Source organism: Carlito syrichta, unplaced genomic scaffold, assembly GCF_000164805.1.
Source record: "Carlito syrichta isolate Samal-C Ts95f unplaced genomic scaffold, Tarsius_syrichta-2.0.1 Scaffold305756, whole genome shotgun sequence".
In the NCBI taxonomy this organism is placed as follows: domain Eukaryota; kingdom Metazoa; phylum Chordata; class Mammalia; order Primates; family Tarsiidae; genus Carlito; species Carlito syrichta.
Window position 1 is genome coordinate 490,854 of NW_007249852.1, and position 25,971 is coordinate 516,824.

General features: G+C 41.9%; 1 protein-coding gene across 3 annotated transcripts in view; it reads left to right on the plus strand.

Moving 5' to 3' along the window:
• SPECC1 (sperm antigen with calponin homology and coiled-coil domains 1) overlaps positions 1 to 25,971 on the plus strand; it is a 305,973-nt gene that overhangs the window by 108,949 nt on the left and 171,053 nt on the right. For all 3 annotated transcript variants that reach the window (XM_008062605.2, XM_021714763.1, XM_021714764.1), the window contains exon 3: positions 6,514 to 6,649. In XM_008062605.2, coding sequence (XP_008060796.1) covers positions 6,514 to 6,649 — 136 coding nt within the window. The remainder of the gene's footprint in view (positions 1 to 6,513; positions 6,650 to 25,971) is intronic.

Consider the following 25,971-nt stretch of genomic DNA (forward strand, 5'->3'; position numbering starts at 1 on the left):
ACCCAAACTCTATGTTGAGTGGTAAGGGGATGACATGACACTGGCACATCTTATTCATTCTGTTGCCTGGGAAGGGTAGGACCAGATCTATCTACAGTGCAGAGTAAAAGAGTGTGACCAAGTGGAACACAGTAGTTATGTAAAGTATCTGTTATCTCTCACTGTGCCTGGTACATCATAGGCAAGCACACTATACTTTTTTACTGAGTAGTGCTGTTGAGTGGGTTTATCAGAAGAGCCTGAGGTTCAGGAAGGTTGATGACTTGTTCAATGTTCTGCTGTGCCCTCTAGTATCAACATTGCATTGCCTTCATCATGTCCTAAAAACACTCCCTCATCATTCTTTCTTTAATTTCAATTTATCTTTTATGGGATAACAACCGTAAAAACAATAAAGCTGGTTGTTCATTTGTTATTATTATAGCTGGCATCTATTGAATACATACTAACTGTTAGGCACTGTTATTCCAAGCATATTACATGGCTAACTCATTTAATCCTCAAAGTAACACTCTAAAGTAGGTACCATTTATTATAGTTATTTTTTAGGTAAAGAAACCAAAGCACAGAGAAGGGAGGTGATTTGCCCAAGGTCACACAGCTAGTAACCCACAGAGCCAAGATTCACACTCAGATAGTCTGGATTTTGAGCCCATGACCTTGGCACTAAACTGTGCTGCCACGACAGCATGGCAGGGCTTTCCTTCCAACTCCTGTGAGGTGCGGGGAGCAGAGAGGAGTCTCCTGGCTCCTGTTGCTCTTCAAATTGATGGTGCTGTGGAAAAATTATAGGCTTTGGAAACACAGCTTTGGGTTGAATTCCAGCTCTGCCTTACCCATATGGTCTTGAGCAAGTTACTTCATCTGTTTTCTCCTGTACGATATCATGGAGTTGTAGTTGGAACGAGAAGAAACAGGCAGGAAAAGAACTCAGAAGAACCACAAATGCCTGCCAGGCCAAGTTCTCCCTCAGCGGCTTCCTTCCATCTTCCTGTGATCTTCATCCTGTCTCTGAACCCCAAGAAAGGCTTGTCTCCCACATCTTCAAAACAAAGACTCAATGTTGCCTTTACTTGGCTCCCCACGGGGGTGATCTCTCTAACTGCCCCCCACCCTGCTTCGCAGTCCTCTCCCCATGTGTTGTAGAGGGGGTGACTTCCACCCACCTCCATGGGCTGTGGAGGGAGCAACTGCCTCCCGCCCTATTCTCTACTCTCTAGTCCACACCTTCCGCTCCAGAATGTCTCACCACCCATCTTCCTAAACCTAATCATCACCTTCTCTGTGAGGTCTTAGGACTGGGACTCCCCGACTCTCTCCTACGCCTTCTTAGCATCTCGTTTTTCTGCAGTTTAGCTTGTCCTGGGTGTGTTATGCATAAATGGAGAGGAGTCCGCTTCTCTGAAGGCTGTTAACTCCCAGTAGCAGGGCCTGCCTGATCCGTTTTAGCGCTCATGCTGTACACAAGGAATACGTGTGTGCTAAGTGTGCTGCATAGACTAAAGTTGTACGCCCAGCCTATGGTAGGTTTTCAGTAGATGCCTAGCTGGATTCTAGTATCCAGAATGGGAAGGGCAGAAATGGAGAAATCACAGGCTGAACAGAAGCAACACTAGCACAGTGACAAGAAGAAAGGCGTGTCTTTAGAGCTCTTTCTCCTGCTAATCTTTCCTGCCTCTCCTGTGTGCTGGGCCACTCTGGGCTCCCTAGAAACACGGTGCCCCAGGACAAGGGGCCCTCTTCTCTCTCCCCAGCACTCCTCTATCCCCTGCTCACTTCTTGGCACTCAAATCTGGACTTTGTCTCACTTCAGGATTAGTTGAAAAGTCGTCAGGTCAGATGAGACATAAAAGGCTGTTCAGTGGCTGAAATCCTCTTGAACCTTTACAGTATTAATAATAGTTGATATACTAGGTAACCTCCATATTCAAAGGGCTCTTTAAGTATGGAGGAGCTGACCTGAGGAGAAAGAAAGACAGAGGGTGGGGGAGAAAGGAGCCTTCTTAGGACCTCCCTGTTCACATTCTTTTAGGTGTGAAACGTTGCTTTAGCCAGGCCCCAAGTTATTAGTAATGGCATGTCCATGTTTGCCTGTGGAATGAATGTAAAGTTGGTTTTAGGATTAGTGGCCACAGTTCAACGTGTTTGAAATGGAGGTAACATACAGTTAATTAGTACAATATTTGGCATGTTCCACAGGGACCCTTAGTGCAGTTTTTCTGACTTAAGGAGGGTGAAGAAGCAGCTACTACGTGATACTAAACAGATACAGGTGAAGAATATGGTCTTAGTCCAGGGTCATGAAGGCATTGGCACATTCCTCATTTAGTTAATAAGCCCAAAGAGCCTGGGGTATTTTTATATTCTCTGCTACTTGTGCTCTGAGCAAAAGGTTTACATTTGTACAATATGCAATAACACTGATCGATAAATTCGTTAAGTCCAATAAGCATATACAATCTAATAACTATGATAACATACGAGGTGAGAAGGATCTTAGGTGATTCAAATTCTTCTATTTTATAGGTGGGCCAAATGAGCCCCTGGATTGTAACTTCCCCAGGGGCCCATGGCTCATCTGTTGCCTGACTTATTATTTATTTATCCATTCATTCATTCTTTCATTCTTTCCTTCCTTTTTTTCTAGAAAGCAGGATTTATTGAGAGGACAGAAAAGCTTCCACAGTGGGAGGGGACCCAAGGGGGTTGCCCGCCTGATTTCTAATACAGCGTAACACGTCATGCTCTCGTTCCAAACGTGTTTGTAAATCTTAAGATGCTTCCGTTTCTCCCAGCCCAGAGAACCATCCTAGAAGGGCACTAGGAAAACTTTCAGACAGCAAAGCCAGGGGTCTTGGCTGAGTGCCTGACAGTTGTGATGATGAAGATGATAGTAAGAGCCGCTATCATTTATTATGATCTTCCTCAAGTGCTTGAAATTCTTAAATGAGACACAACCCTAGAGATATGTGTGTTGTTTTCTCCATTTTGGAATTGAGGAACACCGGGAAGAGGAAGAGCCAGCACTCCCTTGGGCTGCCTCTTTCTTGTGTGATTGCTGGGACCCTTATACATACAGATCGCATATCCCAAGTTATCTTCTGCATCCCCCACCACCCCTCCCTGCAGGGGACTTGTGAGATACAGCACTTACTAACTGCTGACTCCCCCACTGGAGAACCTCCGATCCAAAGCCTGGTACTGCAGCCACCTGGCATTCCCCTGGTCACTGCTACTGCTGTCACCCGTTGCTGTTCTTATCATCACTGGCACCACCTCTGTTGCTGTGCCAGACCTTCTTGCAGTGCCCCAGGGTAAGCCCTGCCCACTGCTTGCCTATTGCTGTCCTCTCCCCAAGACCTCATGTCTCCAGGAACCAACCTCTTATGGAAGGGGGCGGGACAAGCTCTGGAATGGTGGCTGAGGGTGGAGTCTGCACTGAGAACCCAGAGGTGGTTTCACTTCGGGCCCCAGTAGATGCTGTCATTTGTTGGATTTCCCGTTCTGGGTTTGCAGATCGTGTCTTGCTTTCTGGGACTTTTGCTTTAAAATTTAGTGATTCTGCACTTCAAGTCAGACTTGCTAATGTTGGTGATGTCAGAGAGTCAGATAGAGGAAAAACAGAACCCAGTGTGTATTACTTGCGTTATTGTGCTAAGAATTCCCTTAACTGCCGTGATTTCCCTTTTTCATTTGAGATGTCAACTAGGGAGTTTTCAGGTCTAAAACCAAAACTGATTTTCCTTTGGAGATCAGGGAGGCACCTGGGTATGCTTCTCAGCAGAGTGAGTTAATAGTTTTTCTCTGTTGAGAAAAAGCTGCTGGCATTACAGACTGTGGTCACTTAAGATTAAGCATGTACTATCCTGGTGATCTCTTGGATGCTTTGAGAGGTTGGAGAGCTTGAGCAAAGGGTTTTTGCCCTCAGATGGGAGATGGAAAGACCACTGTGGAGTCCCCATAAAAAGAGCAGCAATGCATCTTCAGCATCAAGCCAAAGGTCATATTTGGTCCAATTGCTAAACTAGGAAACTATGCTGCTGTCCAGAAAATGTGGTCACATTGACATCTGATAACTGGAAGTGCCCACAAGCATCCTTTTAGTATTAATTATTTGTTTTTAAAATTAATAATTTGTTTTAAAATCTTGACCAGGATTGCATGGTTAATAATAAGACCTCTACCGTCTTTCCTCTTTTTTTTTTCTTGAGTTGGAGTCTCACTTTCCCAGGCTGGAGGGCAGTGGCACACTCATGGCCACCCCAGCGTCAACCTGCTGGGCTTCGGCGATCCTTCCACCTCAGCCTTCCAAGTAGTGGGAACTACAGGTGTGGTACCATGCCCGGCTTTTTTTTTTTTTTTTTTTTAATGTAGAGATGAGTTTTCGTCAAGTTGCCTGGGCTGGTCTTGAACCCACGGGTTCATACAATCTACCTGCCTCAGCCTCCCAAAGTGCTGGGATTACAGGCTGAGCCACTGAGCCCAGCCCATTCCTCTTTTTAAAAGGCAATGGTAAGTTACTGTTTAACAAGTACAGTTTCAGTTTGGAATGATGAAAAATTTCTGGAAATGGATGGTGGTAATGGTTAAAATGGTGAATTTTATGTCATGCCTATTTTAACACAATAAAAAGACTTTTAAGTAACCCTCCCCCCACAAAAGAAAAGACAAATAAGCTAGAATTTCCAGGAGTGGGACTAGGGTTTTGCCCAAATTGCAACATTCCCTCACCCCAATTTTTTTTTTCTATTTTAGTAAAGCATAACATACTTACAGTACTATATGTAAAGTACACTAATCTTAATTTTAGTTATACAACTCATTGAATTTTTACATATGTCTGTACCTGTGTAATCACCATTCGGTCAAAATGTAGAACACTACAGGACTCTGGAAGGTTCCTTCCCAACCATAACTGGCCCAGAGGTAGCCACTATTCTGATTTGTATCACCATCATTTGTTTTGCAATTCTTAAACTTGGTAAATGGAATCAGGCAGTGTATGCTCTTTTGTGTCTGGTTTATTTCACTTAACATAATGCCTATGAGAGCCATCCATTTATTACTGTATCCATAATTCTTCCCCCCGCCCCCCAATTTCTGTATAGTTTCCATGGTACCCTATACCACCATTTAACTTATCCTTTCTGTCAAAGGGCATCTGGGTTGTTCTGTTTTGGGGCTGTTATAAATAAAGATGCTATGAATAGTCTTTTGATGAATCTACGTGCTCACTTTTCTTGGGTGCAGCTCTAGGAGTGGGATTACTGACTCATAGGGTGTGAATATTTAGCTTTAGTGGATACTGCCTATTTCCAAAGCAGTTGTACCAGTTTACACTCCCATCAGCAGGGTGTGAGCATTCCAGTTCCTCCACAGTCTCACCAACACTTGATATTCTGGCATTTTTCACTTTCAAGCCATTGGAGGAGAGGATTGTTATACCCTGAAATTGAAATGTTGGAAAAGTAGAAATTTTTTTTTAACTTATGTAAATATTTAGATTTCCACCCTTCAGTAAATGACCCCATACCCAATGGAACAGGATGGAGCAGGGCCTTTTGCCCTTGGCCAACGTGGCAGGTAGTGGCTGCCCACTCATGTCTCCATTGATTTGAGGACTTTTCCATACTGTTTGCTCCAGATGTCAGACATCTTAGAGATAATTCTGGGCATCTGCCTGTCTCTGGACTGTTCCACTTCAGTAGTATTCCTTAAAGAAGACTTAACAGTGGTTGAGATAATGTGTTTGTGGATTTTCTCATGAACCTTGAATGTCCTTTATCTGGACCTGAAGTGTGAGCTCACTTAGGGGTTTCCCTTCTTAGACTTCAGTATTTTTCGATAAATGTTTGTCCTACCACTTTCGTGACAGAGAAGAAAGCAAAAAAAGAGTGGCGGGTTCACCTTTCTTTCTGTCATCCATTAACTGTTCTTCTGGCCTCCAGAAAAGTTTCTTTCTTACCTTCGAACATGTTTTCTGCATGAGATAATCTACAGAGTGTCTGGTGGTGTGCACACAGCAGATACTGAGATTGTTTCTCTTTCTCGATTTCCTCCTGTCATATGTCATGAAGCCTTTTTCCATGTTGTTGTCCTTGAATTTCTTGTGCATTGCCCTATTCTGCCTTTTGTATATCTCCCAGTTCTTTTTTCATTGGCTCCTATTCTTTATTTTTTTGTTTTTCCCCACCAAGAAAGTAGATTTTTTTTTAAGCTCATTACTTGAAGTGTGACCTGATGGGTACTCTTCACCCATAATCTTATACTGGTCTTTGAAACAGTAATGGGAAATCATACTCTAACCTATGAATGACAGATACAGGTTTGTCTAGCTTTGTGTTGTTGTTGTTTTTTTTTTTTTCACTTCACCCAGTAGTGCTACTCAAAGACCATTATTGTATCTTGACGGCAGGGCACATAGTTCTGCTCAGATGCTGTGTTGGTTTACAGAGCTCCCTACCCAAAGCCTATCTCTTCATCCTTTCTCTTTCCTTCCAATCTCTCGCTTAGCTCAAGAGGGCCAGCAGTGAGGACATGCTCAACAAACCAGGAAATACCACCACATCAGGGGTGGTGCGACTAAAGAAGACTGCGACATCCGGAGCCATTTCTGAACTTGCAGAGAGCCGCCTGAGGAGCAGTGCAGGTAGGAGGGTCCTGGGAAGGAAGGACCCAGGCAGGAGGAACCTGGTTAGGAGGGATCTGGATAGATGGGACCCAGCCAGGAGGGACCCAGGCAGGAGGAACCTGGATAGGAGGGACCTGGACAGATGGGACCCAGGTGGGTGGGGCCCGGGCAGGAAGGACCCAGGCAAGAGACACCCAAGTGGGACCCAGGTAGGAGGGATCTGGGCAGGAAGGACCTAGGCAGGCCATTCATCTTGGCCACAGGAAAGCATTCAACGATTCATTAATTCCTTTTCTTGTCAGATATTTATTGAGCATTTACCTTGTGCCAGGAATTGCTTTAGGTAAATAGTGGCCCTGCCCAGAGGGAATTTACATCTAGTGAGAGACCAATGAGAAACAAAAAGGTAACAAGGAGTGCTGTGGCTTCCTCTGTCCTCCAGTGGTCCGTTCGTCACCATATGTGTGTGAAATCCTTTTGAGATCCAGGCAAGGTGGCAAATATTCTGGAGTCATCTTGGAGCAAAATGCATTAGATGAATGAATGAACCTTGTGGATCCCTTGCAGAGATGAGTGTCTAATGTGTGTTCTGAGTCCTATGGAAAACTGGGAAGATTCTCACTTGCCTCAGCTGCAGTGAAAGGCAGCTCAGAGTTGCTTAGACAGCAGTCGCAACTGGAGCCTGTGAACACTCTCAATGTTGATTGTCTCTGAGAATCAGAAAAGAGTGTTTTAACCATTATATTTGAGTTAAGAACATGTGAAGCATGAAATATCAAGGAATTTATTTACTTTTCTCTTTGAGCATATAGATAAGAGATCTAAGTTTCCCATGGTCTCACTCTTATAATGCAGATCTCAGTGTCTTTTCCAAATTGTCTAAGATGGGAAAACAACTGAAATACATTGTTTTTGATTTATAGTAAGTGTTGAAGGGTAGTATACGTATGATTTTTGCACAAAACATCACATTCCTGGCCAATCATGGTGGCTTATGCCTGTAATCCCATCACTTTGGGAGGCCGAGTTAGGAGGATTGCTTGAGCCTAGGAGTTCAAGACCAGCCCGGGCAACATAGCAAGATCTTGTCTCTACAAAAAAATTTTAAAAATTAGCCAGGTGTGGTGGAGGACACCTATAGTCCCAGCTACTAGAAAGACTGAGGTAGGAGGATCACTTGAGCTCAGAAGGTAGAGACTGCAGTGAGCCATGATTGTATCACTGCATTCCAGCCTGGGCGACAGAGTAAGACTCTGCCTAAATAATACTACTACTAATAATAATAAATTTATAATCTTAAAGCTTTTTTAAAGGACATGTCTTTTTTTTTGTATCAGGGTCTCACTGTTCCCCAGGCTAGAGTGCAGTGGCATAATCATGGCCTACCACAGCTTCAAACTCCTGGGCTCAAGCAGTCGTCCCGCATCAGCCTCCCGAGTAGCTGGGACTGCAGATGCACACCCTGCCCAGCTATTTAAAAAAAATTTTTTTGTAGATATGAGGTCTCACTATGTTGCCAGGCTGTTCTCAAACTCGTGGGCTCAAGCATTTCTTCTTGGCCTCCCAAAGTGCTGGGATTACAGGCGTTAGCCACCATGCTCAGTCTGAAGGGCAAGTCTTATGTCCTTCTTACTTGTTCTTCATGAAAGATGTAAATAAGTGGAGAGATAACATAGTTCTTGGATAGGAAGATTAAATATAATAAAGATTAAATGTAGTATAGTATAACATTCAATATAATAAAGATGTTTAAATTCTATTAATTCATTTTCATCTTAATATACCAATGGAAATCTTGGAATAGGAAACATAGGTAAAATGATACCGGAGTTTATCTAAAACAATTGTACTCAGTGGGGGGCGATTTGGCCCCTTCTGCTTCAACCCAGGGAACACTTGGCAATGTCTTAAGGTTTTGGTAGTCACGACTGGAAGCTGCTACTGCCATCTAGTGGGTAGGAGCCAGAACTGCTGCTGAGCATCCTAGGACGCACAGGACAGCTCCCAAAGCAGAGAAGGATCCCGCCCAAAATGTCAATGGTACTGCTGTTGAGAAAGATGATCCCACAGAATGAGTATTCTAGAATAACCAGGAAAATTCTGAAAAGAGTAATCAGAGGATAACCTTAAGCATCTTGAAACTGGATAAGAAATAGGCAGCTCAGTGCAGTAGTAAAGAAAGCACAAGCCGGGCTCAGTTGCTCAGCCTGTAATCCCGTGCTTTGGGAGGCTGAGGTGAGTGGATTGCCTGAGCCCGCGGGTTCAAGACCCGCCTGGGCAACTTGGCGAGACCTCACCTCTACAATGAATCAAAAAATTAGCCAGGCATGATAGCGCGCGCCTGTAGTTCCAGCTACTTGGAAGGCTGAGGCGGAAGGATCGCCAGAGCCCAGCAGGTCGAGGCTGTGGTGCCAGGAGCAGCCACTGCACTCCAGTCTGGGTAACAGAGTGAGACTCCAACTCAAAAAAAACAACAAAAAAAAAAGAAAGTACAGAATACACTGGAGGATGCAGTGTAAGGTAAAAGTGGCTTTTTAATATCAGGGTGGATAATTCACTAAAAAATAATGACTGACTAAGTCTTTTAGAGAAAATTAAGCTGAATCCATAACTCATTCCTATCATCAAAATAAATTCTGAGTGGATTAAAGCTTTAAGTATTAAAAATTGAAACTGTGAAAGAACAAAGAGAAAATAACAGAATTAATTTTTAGTCTTGGCCTTAGAAGTTTCTAAGTAGGAACAAACACAGAAGCCATAAAGTAAAATATGAAAAGTGCAATCACATAAGTATAAAAACTGCTTTGCAGAAAGAAATTATTTGCAGTGCATGTAACAAAGAGCTTATTTACAGAGTTTATAGAAATCATTAAGAAATAGAAAAATATAGGAAACTATATCTCGCATAAAAAAGAAATACAGATAGCCAGTAGAAAGATGCTAAGCTTCATTTATAGATCAAGAGATATAAATCAAAGCAATAATTAGGTATACAATTTCCCTTAACAGATTAGCAAAAATTAAAACAGCCGATCACTTCTAGTGTTATTAGAGGTGTCAGGGGCTGGCACACCACACATGGTTGATGTACAAGATCAATTTAGAAATACTTATAACATCTGACCAAGCATTTCTGCTGTTTAGCTTTTTTTTTTTTTTTGAGTTGGAGTCTCACTCTGTCGCCCAGACTGGAGTGGAGCAGCCACCGCAGCCTTGACTTTCTGGGCTCCGGTGATCCTTCCGCCTCAGCCTTCCAAGTAGCTGGAATTACAGGTACGCGCTACCGTGCCCGGCTAATTTTTTGATTTATTGTAGAGATGAGATCTCGCCAAGTTGCCCAGGCGGGTCTCAAACCCACGTGCTCAGGCAATCCACTCACCTCAGCCTCCCAAAGGCGAGGGATTACAGGCTGAGCTACCGAGCCCGGCTTCCTGTTTAACTTTTAACATTACCTACAGACTTGAAAAAGGATGCCAGTATGTGTGAGTAAAATAATCCAGTGGCACTATTATTTATATGGTAAAACACAGGAAACAATCTAAGTGTGTGTCAGGTACAGGGCTGATTGAACAGTGAGATTTTGGTGCAGTAGAATGGTAGGCAGCCACGAAAGTGGACACAGTAGATGTGTATGTACCAAGAGGGAAAGCTCTCCAAGCTACATGACTAAGTGGGGAAGGTACCATGGTGCATGTAGTATGATCTAATTTGTTGTCATTTGTTAAAGTATATGTTAATTATTGAAATCATAATATTTTTCTGGATGTAAAAATGGTTTGTTATTTTTTAAAAGAGTTACCAGAGGAAGATTTATTTTCTGTTTTTGATTTTCCTGTACTGTTTGAAAATGTTTAACATCTGCATTCATTACTATTTTAAAAAAATGAAAACAATGTTCAAAAACAAAGTCATAGCCTAAACTTTTGGGATTTTTGTTTGTTTTTTGCCTTCACCAAATCCTTTCTCTTCTACTTGCCTTTTGTGGTGTTTTTTAGCCATAGGCTGGTGGGTCAGTGCTCCTTGGTTCAGGATTCTAGAGAAAGACCTCAGATTCATACTGGCCCCTAAAGAGGGCAAGTTCTCACTCCCCACGAGCTTTAACTTCCTTGTTTGTTAAAGGAAGGAGGGAGCCACATACCTACCACACAGTCATGCTATTGGGACAAAGAACCGTGAATATGTCATAAACTTAATGGCACATAAGACACAGCTCTTCTACCCTGAGCTTGTCCCACGTTCCCGGGTAAGTCATGCCAGCGTTGCCTCCCTGTCCTGGGCAGGGGCCACTTATTATTTTATTTATTTTTAATTTATGATGTATTCAAATTGGATTGCCTTGGTAACCTCCCAAACCTCCCAAGCCTGACCACTGGCATCACCCTTCCTTTCCCACTCTCAGATATTGCTGTAACCTCAGGAGTTGAAGAGGCTTATGGGGGGTGGAAGGAGAACTGCTCTCTCTTGCCTGAGGGCAGAGGAGTTATTCCAGTGGGACTGAGTCACTGTTTCCCCTGTCCTTCCCTAGTCCCTTCATTTCCCCTTTCTTCTGACCCAACTCTGAAAGCCAACTTGTATGTATGTGAGGTGCACAAGCTTGTGTTTGTGTGATGTGTGTGTGAGAGAGAGAACGTGTGCGTGTATGCATACGCACACAGGGGTCAGCCACCCCCCATCTAGGGCTCCAGACTCCAGTTGTCCCTCTCCTCCTGCCTGTGTCTCCTTGCTTTGGGGTCCTGACTGAGGAAGGTGTCCAGGGGGCAGAGTCAGGGCCAAGGACCAGAGTGCCTTCTCTCACCTGGCCAGACTCTGACCAGTCATGTGGTTCCCAACTACCCTATTCCCCGCTCCAGACTCTGACCCAACCTTAGCCCTGACTCCTGGGACTGGGCTGAGGGAAACAAGCATTTGCTGAGATTTGAAAAACAAAACAAAAACAGGAAAAAAATTGTACCTGGTACTTTTTTTTTTTTTTTTTTAGGAAATAAAAAAGAAAGAATAAATTATTGTTTGGGCGCTTGGAAAAAAACACAGCTTTTATTCTCCTGGTTATGCAAATTCAGTTTTTGATTACTTTATTTTAATACAATTAAATTATTTGACTTAATAGGGTTGATTTTGAGAATTGCATTTTGTCTCTGGAACTTTTTTTTTTTTTTGAGTTGGAGTCTCACTCTGTTGCCCAGGCTGGAGTGCAGTGGCACGCTTGTGGCCACTGCAGCCTCGACCTGCTGGGCTCAGGCAGTCCTTCCTCCTCAGCCTTCCAAGTAGTCGGAACCAAAGGCGTGCGCTACTACACCCAGCTATTTTTTTGTTTTTATTGTAGAGATAAGGTCTCACCACGTTGCCCAAGCTGGTCTCGAACCTGTGGACTCAGGCAATTCACTTGCCTCGGCCTCCCAAAGTGCTGGGATTCCAGGCTGAGCCACCGAGCCTAGCCAGAGCTTTTATCTTTAAACATCAGTAGTCTTCAACATTTTTGGCACTTTTATACTTTGTCACCATATCTCCAAACTACTTCATTAAGGGTAAATTCCAATCTGAACCAACCAACAGGAGCAGGAGTGTGCAGCACTTCTCTGCTGTGGGTGTTATCACCTCTGCAATTGTACAGCACTGTTTCAGTAGTCATTTGAATATTGTATTACATTTTGTCTTTCACATGCCTGACACACAGGAAAATGAAAGTGCTGGCACTACAGGTTGAGCACCCTACATCCAAAAATCCAAAATCTGAAATGCTCCCAATCTGAAACTTTTTGAGCACTGACATCATGCTCAAAGAAAAGGCTCCAATGAGCATTCTGGATTTCAGATATTTGGATTAGGGATGCTCACCTAGTAAATATAATGCAAATATTCCAAAATCCAAAACACTTCTGGTCCCAAGCATTTTGGATTAGGGATACTCAACCTGTAGTAGTAAGTGTAAGTTTTTAAAATCTCAATACAGTTGAGACAGAAGGAAATTTAGGGTGTTAGAAATGGCATCTCCCATTAGATGCTCAATGGACTTAAGACAGTTTTCTAGAGACTTGGTTGTGAAGAAAAATAATAAAATTAAAGAAAATAAGAGAAATGCTGGCAATGTATAGTTGTTGATTTCTCCTTAGAGGAAATGTATAATTATAAATTGTTTGCAGACTATACTCTTAGGGGGAGGGAATTCTTTTTATGGCACTCAAGTCTTAATTTTTGAACTTTGAACTTGGGGACAAGTTTTCTGTAATGTATAACATGGCATTATCTATATTTTATTTCAGCTGTATTAATATGTGTGCATATATGTATATATGTTTTTGGGGGGTTTTTTTGAGATGGGAATCTTGCTATGTGCTCTGTTCTCGACCTCCTGGACTCAAGTGAACCCTCCACTTCAGCCTCCCGAGTAGCTGGGACTTGTGTAGCCACCACGCTTCAACTGTATTAATGTTGAGAAAGATTTTGTCATGAAATGTGAACAGCATTGTGATTTTGAACTCACACGAGTTAAACCTATAATCAGCCTGTACTGCATCCTTTCCTGGGAACTGATCTGTCCTCAGGGAGAATCCTTCAAACCTAGTATCAGTAGAAAACCTTCAGTCTTGCCCTAATAATAACTATATAGTTGCCTCACCCTGCATAGAGCCCTAAAGCCATCTAACGCAGGTGGTATTGGAACTGCTTGAATTGGGAAGCATGAACTTCCTGGAAGCCTTCTTGTACTTTTCAAGACTATTTCGTGTCTGGTATGCTGTCTCCTGGAGCTCTGTGAAAGTTTGCTTCAACAATAAAAGAGCACAGCAAAAGTCTCAAAGGGAGGGCTGCTGCCATTTTTGAGCCCTGCCACCTGCCCACCACTGCTCTGCCTCTCTGGTCTGTTACCTCATTTCGTTTCACAACAGCCATAAAAAGAGCCAGATCGGGAAACTTGGCTTCATAAAGGTCAGACGAGTTTGACTTTGTCTCTCCATGCCCACGCTAGGCTTCCACACTGAATATCTGCTTTTTCTAATTGATTTTCTTTCATCGATGTCACGAACATATCTGAATTTCAGTTCTTACACTTCTTTTTCTCCCTGGGGTGCCCTGTGTGTATATCTCATTTTACCCAGGAGGTGTAGATTTTAGAGAATGGGAAGGCTTCTTGTGTTCAGGCACAAGTCCTCCCTTGCCTACCCTGGCTAACTGCTGATCTCAGGATCAATGAAATGTTGGGGCGGCCCCCAGCAGGCTATAAAGGAATCCAGCCACTAGGTGGCAGCCTTGTCAAGAGCACTGATGTGCTTGTCGGCTGAGTCTCTTCTGATGAATGATTTAATTATCCGACTTGAGAAACAGTCCTTTTATTTATTCATTAATTCAAGAAATATACTTGAGTGGCTACCACATGCCTGGCACTGTTCTAGGCAAAAGGGATACAGAACAAAGATTCCCCAGTCTTCATAAAGCTACATGAGAAAGATGGGATAGATAGATGAGAAAGACGTGGGATAGATAGACATGTGATAGATAGCCAGGGGGACACCTGGGAAAGGCTATTTCAGGGAGAAATGACCACTGGTCCATATCAGGCACGTCCAAGAAGCAGTAGGAAGGCCAGTGGGGCTGCAGTGTAGGGGGAGGAGGGCAGAACGGTGGCAGGAGAGGGGATGGGGGGGGTCTGTGGATCATTGTCAAGACTTGAGATTTTTACCATTCTACTGGGGAACTTCTGCAAGATTTTGCACCGAGCAGTGATATGACCTGGTCTCATTTTGAAAGGAGTGCTTTGGTGCTTGTTGAAATTGGACAGGTGGAGTGAGGAGACCAGATCAGAGCTAAAACCATAGTCTCGGAAAGAAATGACACTAGCCTGGGTTTGGTTGATAGCCGTGGTGCTGGGGAGCAGTGGCCGCATTCAGGACATGTTATGAAGTGTAGAACCAACCAGCCCTAAAGTGTCCTGGTGGATTTTTTCTTTTTAGTTGTGGTAAAATGCACATAACATTTATCATCTTGATTTTTAAGTGCACAGTTCAATGGCATTAAGTACATTTATGTGGTTGTGCAGCCAACACCACCGTCCATCCACAAAACTGTTTTCATCATGCCAAACAGAAGCACTACAGTCATTAAACAACTCTCCTCTCCCGCTGCCCCAGGCCCTGGCAACCACCATTCTACTCTGTCTCTAGAAATTGACTACTCCAGGAGCCTCATGGGATTGGAATCATAATCTTTGTCCTTTTGTCACTGGTTTATTTCGCTCTGCACAATGTCTCCAGGGTCCATCCATGTTGTAGCATGTGTCGGAATTGCCTTCCTTTATAAGGCTAAATAATAGTCTGTTGTATGTATTTATACTACACTTACCCGTTCATCCACTGATGGACATTTGGGCTGTCTCCACCTTACAGCTGTTTTGGCTTATGCTGCTGTGAACATGGATGTACAAGTATCTCTTTGAGATGCTGCTTTCACCTCCTTTGAGTACGTGCTCAGCAGTGGGATTACTGGATCCTCCTGATGGATTTTTAAGTAGGCATAGGGTAGGATTTCTGTCATGTTAACAGTCAGAAAAATAAGAAGAGGTCTCATGGGCCCCAAGAAAGGAGGAGTGAACACAGATCTCTTCTGGAGACAGCAGTTGGCCAGAAAGAGGTTCATACAGCCCCATGGGCAAATGTTTTGAAAACTGGCAATACACAGAAATGCCCATTTAGATGACCCTGTATATGGCATGTGTGGGATTGAAAAGAATGTGACTATTTTAAACTGATATCAATGTGCTCCAAAAGTTAAATAAATCAAAATAAATGTTAAGTGCCAGTTTTACCTTGGCCAAACTCTGCTTTAATGCTCGTAGAATCTTAGACATCCCAGAGGGCTATCAGTGAAGACAAAGCAGTCATGATTTCATTGTCAAAACAAGCTCACTGTCCTTGCTGATACACAGACCCATGCATTCTCCAATTACTTGCATTGTACCCAGGCAGTCCCTTAGGCTCTAACCTAAACCACCTATCCTCTCTGATATAGGGAACGAATAGTCCTGGGCTCCAATCCGAGCTAACTCCTCTAACACAGAAGGTAAATATTCTTATGACCGTCTTACATAGAAGCAGCAGAGGCTCAAGCAGGTTAGGTAGCATTCCCCAAATAGACTCCAGAATTCTTTGTCCAGCTACACTGTTTCCTGCGGGTAGGGAAACTCGTATTCTTTCCCATCACATTCCCCTATTATAGAATTCTTGCTCCCAATGACTAACATTCTTTGCTCACTATGAGGTAACTGCTGTTCCCAGGACTCCGTAAGCATTGTCTCCTTTAGTCTTTACTACAGCCCTATGAAATAATATCATTATTGCCATTCCCATTTTATAGATCGGGAGACTGAGACATAAAGAGATTAAGCAGACTGTCCTCGTTCACACTCAATACATGTTGGGACCAGGGCTTGCAGATCCACAGAGGCTGAGAGAAAATCATGGATGGGTTGGCTTGCTGGGGTGAGTGGAGGAAAGGGACGTGGGCGGTCTTAGACTTGAGAGGTATGCATCAGTCCCTCGGATGCTACAGAATGAGGAGCATCATGAGCCAGAGAGTTAGGGAATTGAGAGACTGGGATGGGGGTCAGTAGATGACAACAACAGGAGAGGAAGAGATTGCAAGGGCCTGTCACATGAACTTCAGAGATATTCCTGCAGGTTCAGGAAATGGCTTGAAGAAGCAGAGGTGAGAGCCATCTAGGTACAGAAGTAAGGGGACATTCAACGATGAGCTCAGTCTATGGGATGAGTTGATTTTACTGTGAGTTCCAAAAGACCCCAAAGAAGTATTAAGGACCCAGGGAGGGGAGTGAGGCAGATGTGAGGTAGAGTCCATTTGGAGATAAGAACCTGCAAAATTAGAGTGCTGGGAATGCATTTGTTGTTGTTTTCACAATTTTAGAGGGGTCATTTATGAATGAATATATTTTGTAGTTAAAAAAAATAGATTCCGATTTAGTACATATGCTCCTCAACTAACCATGGGTTTATATCCCAATAAACCCATTGTAAATTGAAAAGATCGTAAGTCTAAAATGCATTTAACATCATAGCTTAGCCTGGCCTACTTTAATGTGCTTAGAACACTTATATTAGCCTGTAGCTCTAATATAGGCTATAATGAAAGGTTGACTATCTCATGTAACTATGGAATACTGTACTGAAAGTGAAAAACAGAATGACCACATGGGGGCTCGAAGTAGTTTCTACTGAGTGCTTATTGCTTTTGCGCCATCCTGAAGTAGAAAAATCATTAAGATGAGCCATCATAAGTTGAGGACCATCTGTATTTTAATTTTTTTGTATTTTATGCTACATGTAATTCATATTCAAGTTGTAAGAACATTTAGCGTGAGAGCTCCCCCGTGTTCATTTCTAAGTGTGAAATACAGTTTTGTTAACTAAGGACCACACTGTAGAGCAGATCTCTAGAACTTATTCATCCAACATACCCGAAACTTTGAACAGAAACTCCCCATTTTCCTCTGCCCACCAATCCTTGGCAACCACCATTCTACTTTCTATTTCTGTGAATTTGACTATTTTTGATCCTGCAAATAATTGAGAGCATATATTGTGTGTCCTTTTGTGACTGGCTTATTTTACTTAACCACAGTATCCTCCAGATTCTATCCCCATTGTGGCATGTGTCAGAATTTCCTTCCTTTTTAAGACTGGATAACATTCCGTTTATGGAGAGCAACACTTTGTTTAACTACCATACATGAATGGACCAGGAGAGGGTTTTACCTTCTGGCAGTGTCTGGGGTAAACCCAGATGGGAGGACATTGTAAACTCCGTACTAGTTAAGGTGCTCAGTTCTCAGCTTCTTGATACACATGGTGGTTTTATGGCCTGCGTTTCCCAGGCATGTGTGGTTTAATTGGGGCTTCGGTGGGCCGAGAGTTTTCTCTGGTTTTTGGGGGAGGCACAAAGTATGATGCTGATTTGGGAATGGCGGCTTTCCTGGGTTCTCCCTGGGTATCTGTGGCAGGGGGTTGGGGACAGGGAAATCTCCTCCAGCAATACTGGCATCATGCCATGTCCTTCCATTTAGAAACTTGGCTGTCTCTCCAGTTCTCCAAGTCCTCTCTTCTTTTTTCTTCCCCTGATTTTCTTTCTTTTCCTTCTTCCCTTCCTTCCTCCTTTCCCTTCTCTTCCTCCCTCCCTCCCATCTTTCTTTCTTCCTCTCTTTCTCCCTCCCTTCCTTCTTTCTTCCCTCCCTCTTTTCCTTTCTTTTCATTGGGTTTATGCCTTTGTCTTACACTTTTATTCCTATTGTGAATGGGGTTCTTTATTCATTGTATTTTTTCTTATTTTTAAAATATGGAACATCTCCCAACCTTGAATGCCATCCTTATGCATGCTGATCTTTTCTGTACCATTTCAATTTTAGTGTTAGTGCTGCCAAAGCGAGCGCTTGTATTTTTTAATTCAGTAATTCTAAGACATTTATTTTTTAGCTGGCTCACCCCCTTACCATCGTCTCAGCATTAATGGTTTTCAGTTGCTTCTCACTTTTTCCAAGTGGACAGGTTACAGCAGCTGCAGGTAACAGTGCCTTTTGTCGCCTCCATTCTAGTACTTGTTCCTTTTATTTCTGGTTTCTGCTGTTTTGTTTGTGTGACCCCAGTACTAGTGACATCCTTGACTTGTTCTTACTGACTGTGGGATCTTTTGGTGTTTTGCCTTTGGGTATGATGTAGAATTTTGGCTTGAGATATTGTTTTGCATGTTAAGTCCTTCTCTTCCTGTATTACTTAGGGTTGTTATTAGGATTGAGTGATGGATTTTATTCAATGCCTTCTAGGCATTCTGTTATTACTTTGATTATTACTTCTCTTTTTACCCTGGAGTCTCCTTCAGGAAATTAAAATATGTGTGTATTCGGTCTCCTGGGTATTTCTTCCATGTCACATATTTTCTTTGATTCGTTTGATCATTTTCATTCATTCTCTGACTTTTTTTTAAGTTTACCACCTAATATGCTTTGTTTTGTATGTTTTTTTACTTCAACTACTGTGTTTTTAATCTTTAATTTCTCTGATTTCAAATAGTTTTTTCTTTATTACTTTTTATCCTACTTTCATAGCTATAAACCCTTCTTGAATTTCAATGAGAATGCAACTTAAAGATTTTCTAAAATTTCGTATATCCTTCAGTAACTTTGTTTCATAGGTGCATATTTACTTGAAGTCTTTAGGCGGTTCCTCTTTTATGAACTGCCAAAACTTTTCATCCAGATCTAGCAATTATCCATCTTTACAGAGGGAAGCTTGTGTTCTTCAGAATTGGACATTGAGAGGGATTCTACTGGAGAGTGTGTGGATATCAAGTCATGTCATCTATGCTCAGTTGAAGGAGGGGGAAAGTTTTTGTTTTGGGGGTTTTTTGCATTAGCCTTGGAGAGAGTGGAAATAGTACTAAAGTCTGAGGTAGAGTTCTGCCATTTTTTCCCCTTTTCTTTCTATGTGTTTGGTTTTTGTGGTTCTTGCTATTGCTTTGGTGCCTGTCTAGAAGTGGCCTTGTCTTTCCCTTCTGCTTACATGAGGCCCCTGTTCTTAGTCAGACATGATTTTGTTGCGGTAATTTTCAGCTAGCCATGGTTATTTCCCTTGTGTGGCCTTCAATGACAACAGTCAAGGAGAACTGAGCATTAGAATGCCTTCTGAAGGGCTTGTTGCAGAGGTCTCAACCAGGGGTCCCGTTACCCTTTTTAATGATGATTATTTTGTAATGCACCCTTTAATGTCCTAAAATAAATTTCATCGGTCTATATATGTCCATATAAAAATCAATATAGTGCCCTACCTATAGTGTAGAGGAGACAGAAAAGGAAAATGATTTCTACTAAAGCAACATGTGTCAATGTGTAAATGCTAGAGACTGACTCTGCCAGAAGACAGTCAGATGCTTGCACATCAGTGGAGCTCTCTGTTCATAAGTATGAAGGAGACTCCTACAAAGGAGACTGACTCAGGGATGCACTATTGAGAGTTCAGATACTCTGACAGTGTTGACACCAGTGACTTTGTGAAATGCTGACCACACAGGATAAAGTTTTTGAATAAAGCAAAGTACTATCTTCTCTTGATTTACATGTCAGTTGCAAGCCTAGAAAACTCCGTGTATATTGGTAATGCTGTATAAAACTGTTCTATGTTTCTTTTTTTTGTTTTGAGTTGGAGTCTCACTCTGTTGCCCAGACTGGAGTGCATTGGCTGCTCCCGGCCACCACAGCCTCAACCTGCTGGGCTCTGGCAAACCTTCCGCCTCAGCCTTCCAAGTAGCTGGAACTACAGGCGTGCACTATCACGCCCGGCTAATTTTTTTTTTTTGAGTTGGAGTTTCACTCTGTCGCCCAGACTGGAGTGCAGTGGCTGCTCCCGGCCACCACAGCCTCGACCTGCTGGGCTCCGGCGATCCTTCTGCCTCAGCCTTCCAAGTAGCCGGAATTACAGTCACGCGCTACCACGCCCGGCTGATTAATTTTTGATTTATTGTAGAGATGAGGTTTCGCCAAGTTGCCCAAGGGGGTCTTGAACCCGCGGGTGCAATCCACTCACCTCAGCCTCCCAAGGCGTGGGATTACAGGCTGAGCCACTGAGCCTGGCTTGTTTTGTGTTTCTATGTAAAACAGAGTTTCTGTGTAAAACAGAGTTTGATTCTGGAGGCAGGCACAACTCTGACATTTGTGAGACTTGGGGTAAGAGCACAAACAGGGCTCACTGTTTACTTATAATGCTCTGATCAGTAATTAAATATCACCAGTATATTTAATATTCTAGTATAGGATATCGAGTTTCAGGGATTTCCAGTGACCTATAGGTTGTAGATATGGTGAAAATAATTTCTTTGCTCATTGTCATTATTTTTTACCAGTAGTTGGTGAATTTTGTGTGGTGAATTTTTTTCCCTTCTTCTCAGCTTTTTCCCTGAGTTCTACTTTAGTATTTTATCACTTTATAATTTATAATTCTTCTTAAACGTTTGAAAAAAATATAATGGTATTCTAATATAATTTTAAATACATTTTCTTCAAAATGTAAAGTTAGGCCAGGCACAGTGGCTCATGCCTATAATCCCAGTACTTTGGGAGGCCAAAGCAAGAAGACTGCTTGATCTCAAGGGTTCGAGACCAGTCTGTGCAACATAGTCAGAACTTGTCTCTATAAAAAGAAAAAAATAAGCCAAACATGGTGGCATGCGCCTCTAGTGCCAGCTACTCAAGAAGCTGAGGCAGAAGGATCATCTGAGCCCAGGAGTTTGAAACTGCAGTGAGCCGTGCCACTGCACTCCAGTCTGGGCAACGGAGTGAAACTCTGACTCAAAAAAAAAAAAAGTAAAGTTAATAAAGGTTGAAATGTATTTCATATGCTTTTTTAATTTTTAAAATTTTGTTTATTTATTTATTTAGAGACAGTGTCTGCTTTGTCACCCAGGATGGAGTGCAGTGACGTGATAATAGCTCACTGCTACTTCCAGCTTCTGGGCTCAAGTGATTCTCTCACCACAGCCTTCCAAGTAGCCAGGACTACAGGTTCTGCTACTATGCCCAGCTAATTTTTTAAATTATTTTTTGTAAAGACAGAGTCTCATTACTTTGCCTAGACGGGTCTCAAATTCCTGGCCTCAGGTGATCCTCCTGCCTCAGTCTCCCAAAGCCCTGGTATAACAAGCATGAGCCGCTATCTTTGGCCTGTTTTTTAAAAATGTATTTCATGTTTGTTATTTTGCAGTAATTATCAATTCCCTTGCAGTTGTAAGAAATAATATACAAGGGATGACCCCCCAAAATTGAATTTATTTATAAAACATTGTGTGTTTATGCTTAAATGTTTAAACTTCAGTCACCTTCAAAGGACTCTCTGTTGGATGCAAGACACCTACTGAGATGCTTTTTCCACTGCTCAGTTTTTTAACTCATCTGTTTTTATGGCTTTTGGTGCTTCTGCTGTTTTTTTGTTTCACATCTTCCACATTAGCAAAACATTCCCCTTTGAGGACTTTTTTCATCAGGAAAACAACAAAAAAAGGTCGCTTGGGATTACTTTTTGGGTGAATAGGAAGGGTAAGGCACAGGGGTCTTGCCATTGGGGGTCAAAAATTGTGGACCACTCAATGCAGTGTGAGCTGGTGTGCTTGTAAATCACCCCTCATGAAATGGGCAAACACGTTGAAAGAATCTCCAAAAAAAGTTCACTGAAGCCAAACACAGCCTCTCACAACAACACTAGCTAGTACACTAATGCTGCTGGTTTCCTAGAACACTTACCTAGCAGGGAAAGCCTGTACTACAAGAGGCCTACCCTCCAAAAAATAATTCCGGGTTTTCTTGGATGCCCCTCATATTCATGAACATGGTATGTCTCTCCCTTTATTTGGATCTTCTTTGATCTTTTTCGTTAGCACTTTGTAGTTTTCAGCATACAAACTCTGTATCTGCTTTGTTAGATTTATACCTAAACATTTTTTTTTTTGAGCAATTATAAATGTTATTCTATTTTTAAGTTTGGTTGTATGTTCATTGCTGGTATATTGAAATAATTGATTTTCATATGCTTACATTGTTTCTTGTGACTTGCTAAACTCACTTATTAGTTCTAGTAGATTTTTGTTTGTTTTAGATTCATTGGAATTTTTTTTTTTTTTTTTTGAGTTGGAGTCTGACTCTGTTGCCCAGAATAGAGTGCAGTGGTCACTCCCGGCCACCGCAGCCTTGACCTGCTGGAGCTCTGGCAATCCTTCCGTCTCAGCCTTCCAAGTAGCTGGAACTATAGGTGCATGCTACCACACCTGGCTAATTTTTTTATTTATTGTAGAGATGAGGTCTCACCAAGTTGCCCAGGCGGGTCTCGAACCCGTGGGCTCACGTAATCCACTCACCTTAGTTTCCCAAGGTGTGGGATTACAGGCTGAGCCACCGAGCCCAGCTCATTGGGATTTTTTATGTAAACAATCATGTCATCTACAAATAGGGACAGTTTTGTTTCTTTGCTTCTAATCTGTATGCCTTTTATTTTCTTTTCTTGTCTTATCACCTTGGCTAGAAATTCCAACACTATGTTGAGTAAAGGAGCTGAGAGTGGATATCCTTGCCTTGTTCTTGATCCTAGGGGGAGAATGTTGTCTTTAGTTATTAATTATAAGGTGAGCTATTGGGGGGGGTTGTGGATGCTCTTTACCAAGTTGAGGAATTTCCCCTATATTCCAGTTTTTCTGAGATTTTTCTGAGGAAGCTCTCTATTCCAGTCTTTATCATGAGTAGAGGTTGAATTTTGTCTATTTTTCTTGGCATTGATAGATGTGATTATGTGATTTTTCTTTTCTTGATCTATTCATCAATTTGGATTACACTGATTTTTCAGATCTAAGAACCTGCCTGGCCATTGCCTTACTAGACTCTGGTGTGGTCACATGCTCTTTGGGCTATGGCTGTCACCAAATTTTCCTGGCTTTGTCCTCCCTCCCCGACCTTGAATCTCCTCTTTCTCTCTCTATAATTTACTTTCTAAATAAGCTATATCTTCTAATCTAAAAAAATAAAAAAAATAAAGAACCTGCTTTGTACCCAGTAAATTCCACTCAGTCATGGTATATAATTTTTTAATATATATTACTAGTTGCTAATATCTTGTTAGGGATTTTTTGATCTTTACTTATTGTATCTACAGTTTTCATTTTTTGTACAATCTTCATCAGGTTTTGGTATCAAGATAGTACAACTTCATAATAAATTGGGCAGTGTTCCCAAATCTTTTTTTCTGAAGGAAATTATATAGAATTATTGTTAATTCTTCGTTAAACATTTAGTAGAATTCTCCTTCAGAGGGTCTTTTTTTGTGATGGGCAAAGGGTGAATTTTTAAAATTAAAGTCAAATTTTCCTAATAGTTGTGGGGCTGGTCATATTACCTATCTCATATTGAGTGAGGTGTATTTTTTAAGTAATCGATCCATTTCTTCTAAGTTGTCTAATTTTATATGTGTAGTTTTTCATGGTATTCTCTTCTGAGTCTGCAGGATCTGCAGTGAGAGCCCCAGATTCATACCTGATATTGGTAATCTGTATTTTCTTTCTTTCCTTTGTTAGTGTTGCTAGAAGTTTATCCATTTTATTGACCTTTTAATAACCAGCTATTTGTTTTATTAATTTTTCTCTATTGTTTTTCTGTTTTCAATTTCATTGATTATTTCCTTATCTATAAAATGAAGCTAATCTTACCTGTCTCATAGAATTGTGAGAATTAAGTGAATGATATATATAAGTATGAAGACCAGAACCTGAAATATTGATTTTTTTAAAACTAAAATGTGATATTTTCCCCCCTTACATTCTGTAATAGAATCTCCTACTTAGGAATTATGGCAGCTAGGGAAAAAATCGACCTGCCTTAGTGTGTGGAATACTTTACCCAGTTTTTCAGCCTTTGCTTTCTAGCTTCCTTCCTTGCTTCTTTCCTTCCTTCCTTCACAAGGCCTCACTCTGTCATCCAGGCTGGAGTACAGTGGTGCAATCATAGCTCACCTCAGCTTTGAACTCCTGGGCTCAAATGATCCTCCTCCCTCAGCCTCCTAAGTATCTAGGGCTACAGGCATACACTACCACACCCAGCTTTTTTATTTTTTTTAGTTGGAGTCTCACTCTGTCACCCAGGCTAGAGTGCAGCAGCATACTCAAGGCCACTACAGCTGTGACCTGCTGGGCTCCGGTGATCTTTCCACTTCAGCCTTCTGAGTAGCTGGAACTACAGGAGTGTGCTACCATGCCTGGCTAATTTTTTTATTTTAGTGTAGAGACAAAGTCTTGCCAAGTTGCCCAGACTGGTCTCGAGCCCCTGGGCTCAGGCAGTCCTCTCTCCTCAGCCTCCCAAAGTGCTGGGATTACAGGCATCAGCCAATGTGCTGGGCCTTTTTTTTTTTTTTTTTTTTTTGTAGAGGGAGTCTCACAAATTGTAGAGACAGGTGTCAAATTCCTAGCCTCAAGCAATCCTCCTGCCTTGGCTTCCCAAAGCACTGGGGATTACAGGCATAAGCCACCACACCCAGCCAGACTTTGCCTTTTTAAGGTTTTTCTTTTTTTTTTATTCCCCAAAATTACACTTGACTCATGTTATGTCTAAATTTACATGTATACAAATTTGAGAGTAATAAGAATTGCTTAGTATTGCAAAATGTTTCTCAGCCACCATGGCTACTGTTGCAAATGTTACAGGGATTCATGAGGATTCCAGCACCACCTGCTGGGATGGGAAGAAAAGAAAGAAAATGGAAAATGGACACTTGGCACCTCTGGCCAAGTGTAAGAATCTACTGTATCCATCCACTCTGGAACCAACTGAACAAATTAACTCATCTGTGTGATCTCTTATTAAAGCTCTTCCCTGGCTTTGCCCAAATCAGGCAACATCTCCACTGTTGACAGCTATACAACCCACAGACCTTCACAGCATTCATCCCCTTTTGTTTCAAGGACAAGCAAAAGAGATATGAAGTGTTGCCTTGGGGCCCAGATGGTGTTATCTGTAACACTGGATGGCTAGAGTTACAAGTGTCACTGGGTATACACACACATAGATAACATATTACATAAGTATATTTATAGATTATATATACCAATATAGAACATTTACACATAATATATATATCCTGCTGGGCTCGGTGGCTCAGCCTATAATCCCGCGCCTTTGGGAGGCTGAAGTGAGTGGATTGCCTGAGCCCACGGGTTCGAGACCCACCTGGGAGCGAGACCTCATCTCTACAATAAATCAAAAAATTAGCTGGGCATGGTAGCGCGTGCCTGTAATTCCGCTGAGGCGGAAGGATCGCCGGAGCCCAGCAGGTCGAGGCTGCGGTGGCCGGGAGCGGCCACTGCACTCCAGTCTGGGTGACAGAGTGAGACTCCAACACACACACACACACACACAATATATATATATATATCCTTCACTCATAAGCGGACCTTAAACAATTATCATAATACTACAAGAAAAGGATTGGCAGTAGTGGGAAACTGCTGGGGGGGGTTGGCAATAGTGTGAATCTGCCAGGGGAGGGGGGGCACACTTCATCAGCAAGGGTACCTGCATAACGAACATTTGTATACCTAACTCTGAATTGTACCATACATATTTAAAATTAAAAATTAAAAAATATATATCTTTATATAATATTTATATATTTAAAACATTTATTATTACATTCAAGTGGATTATATTATTGTATCTATTATATTTAATATTATATATTATTCTTTTAAATTCATTTTAAATATAATGACATATAAATAGTATATATAATATGTACATATAATAAAGCCATGCATCCAAT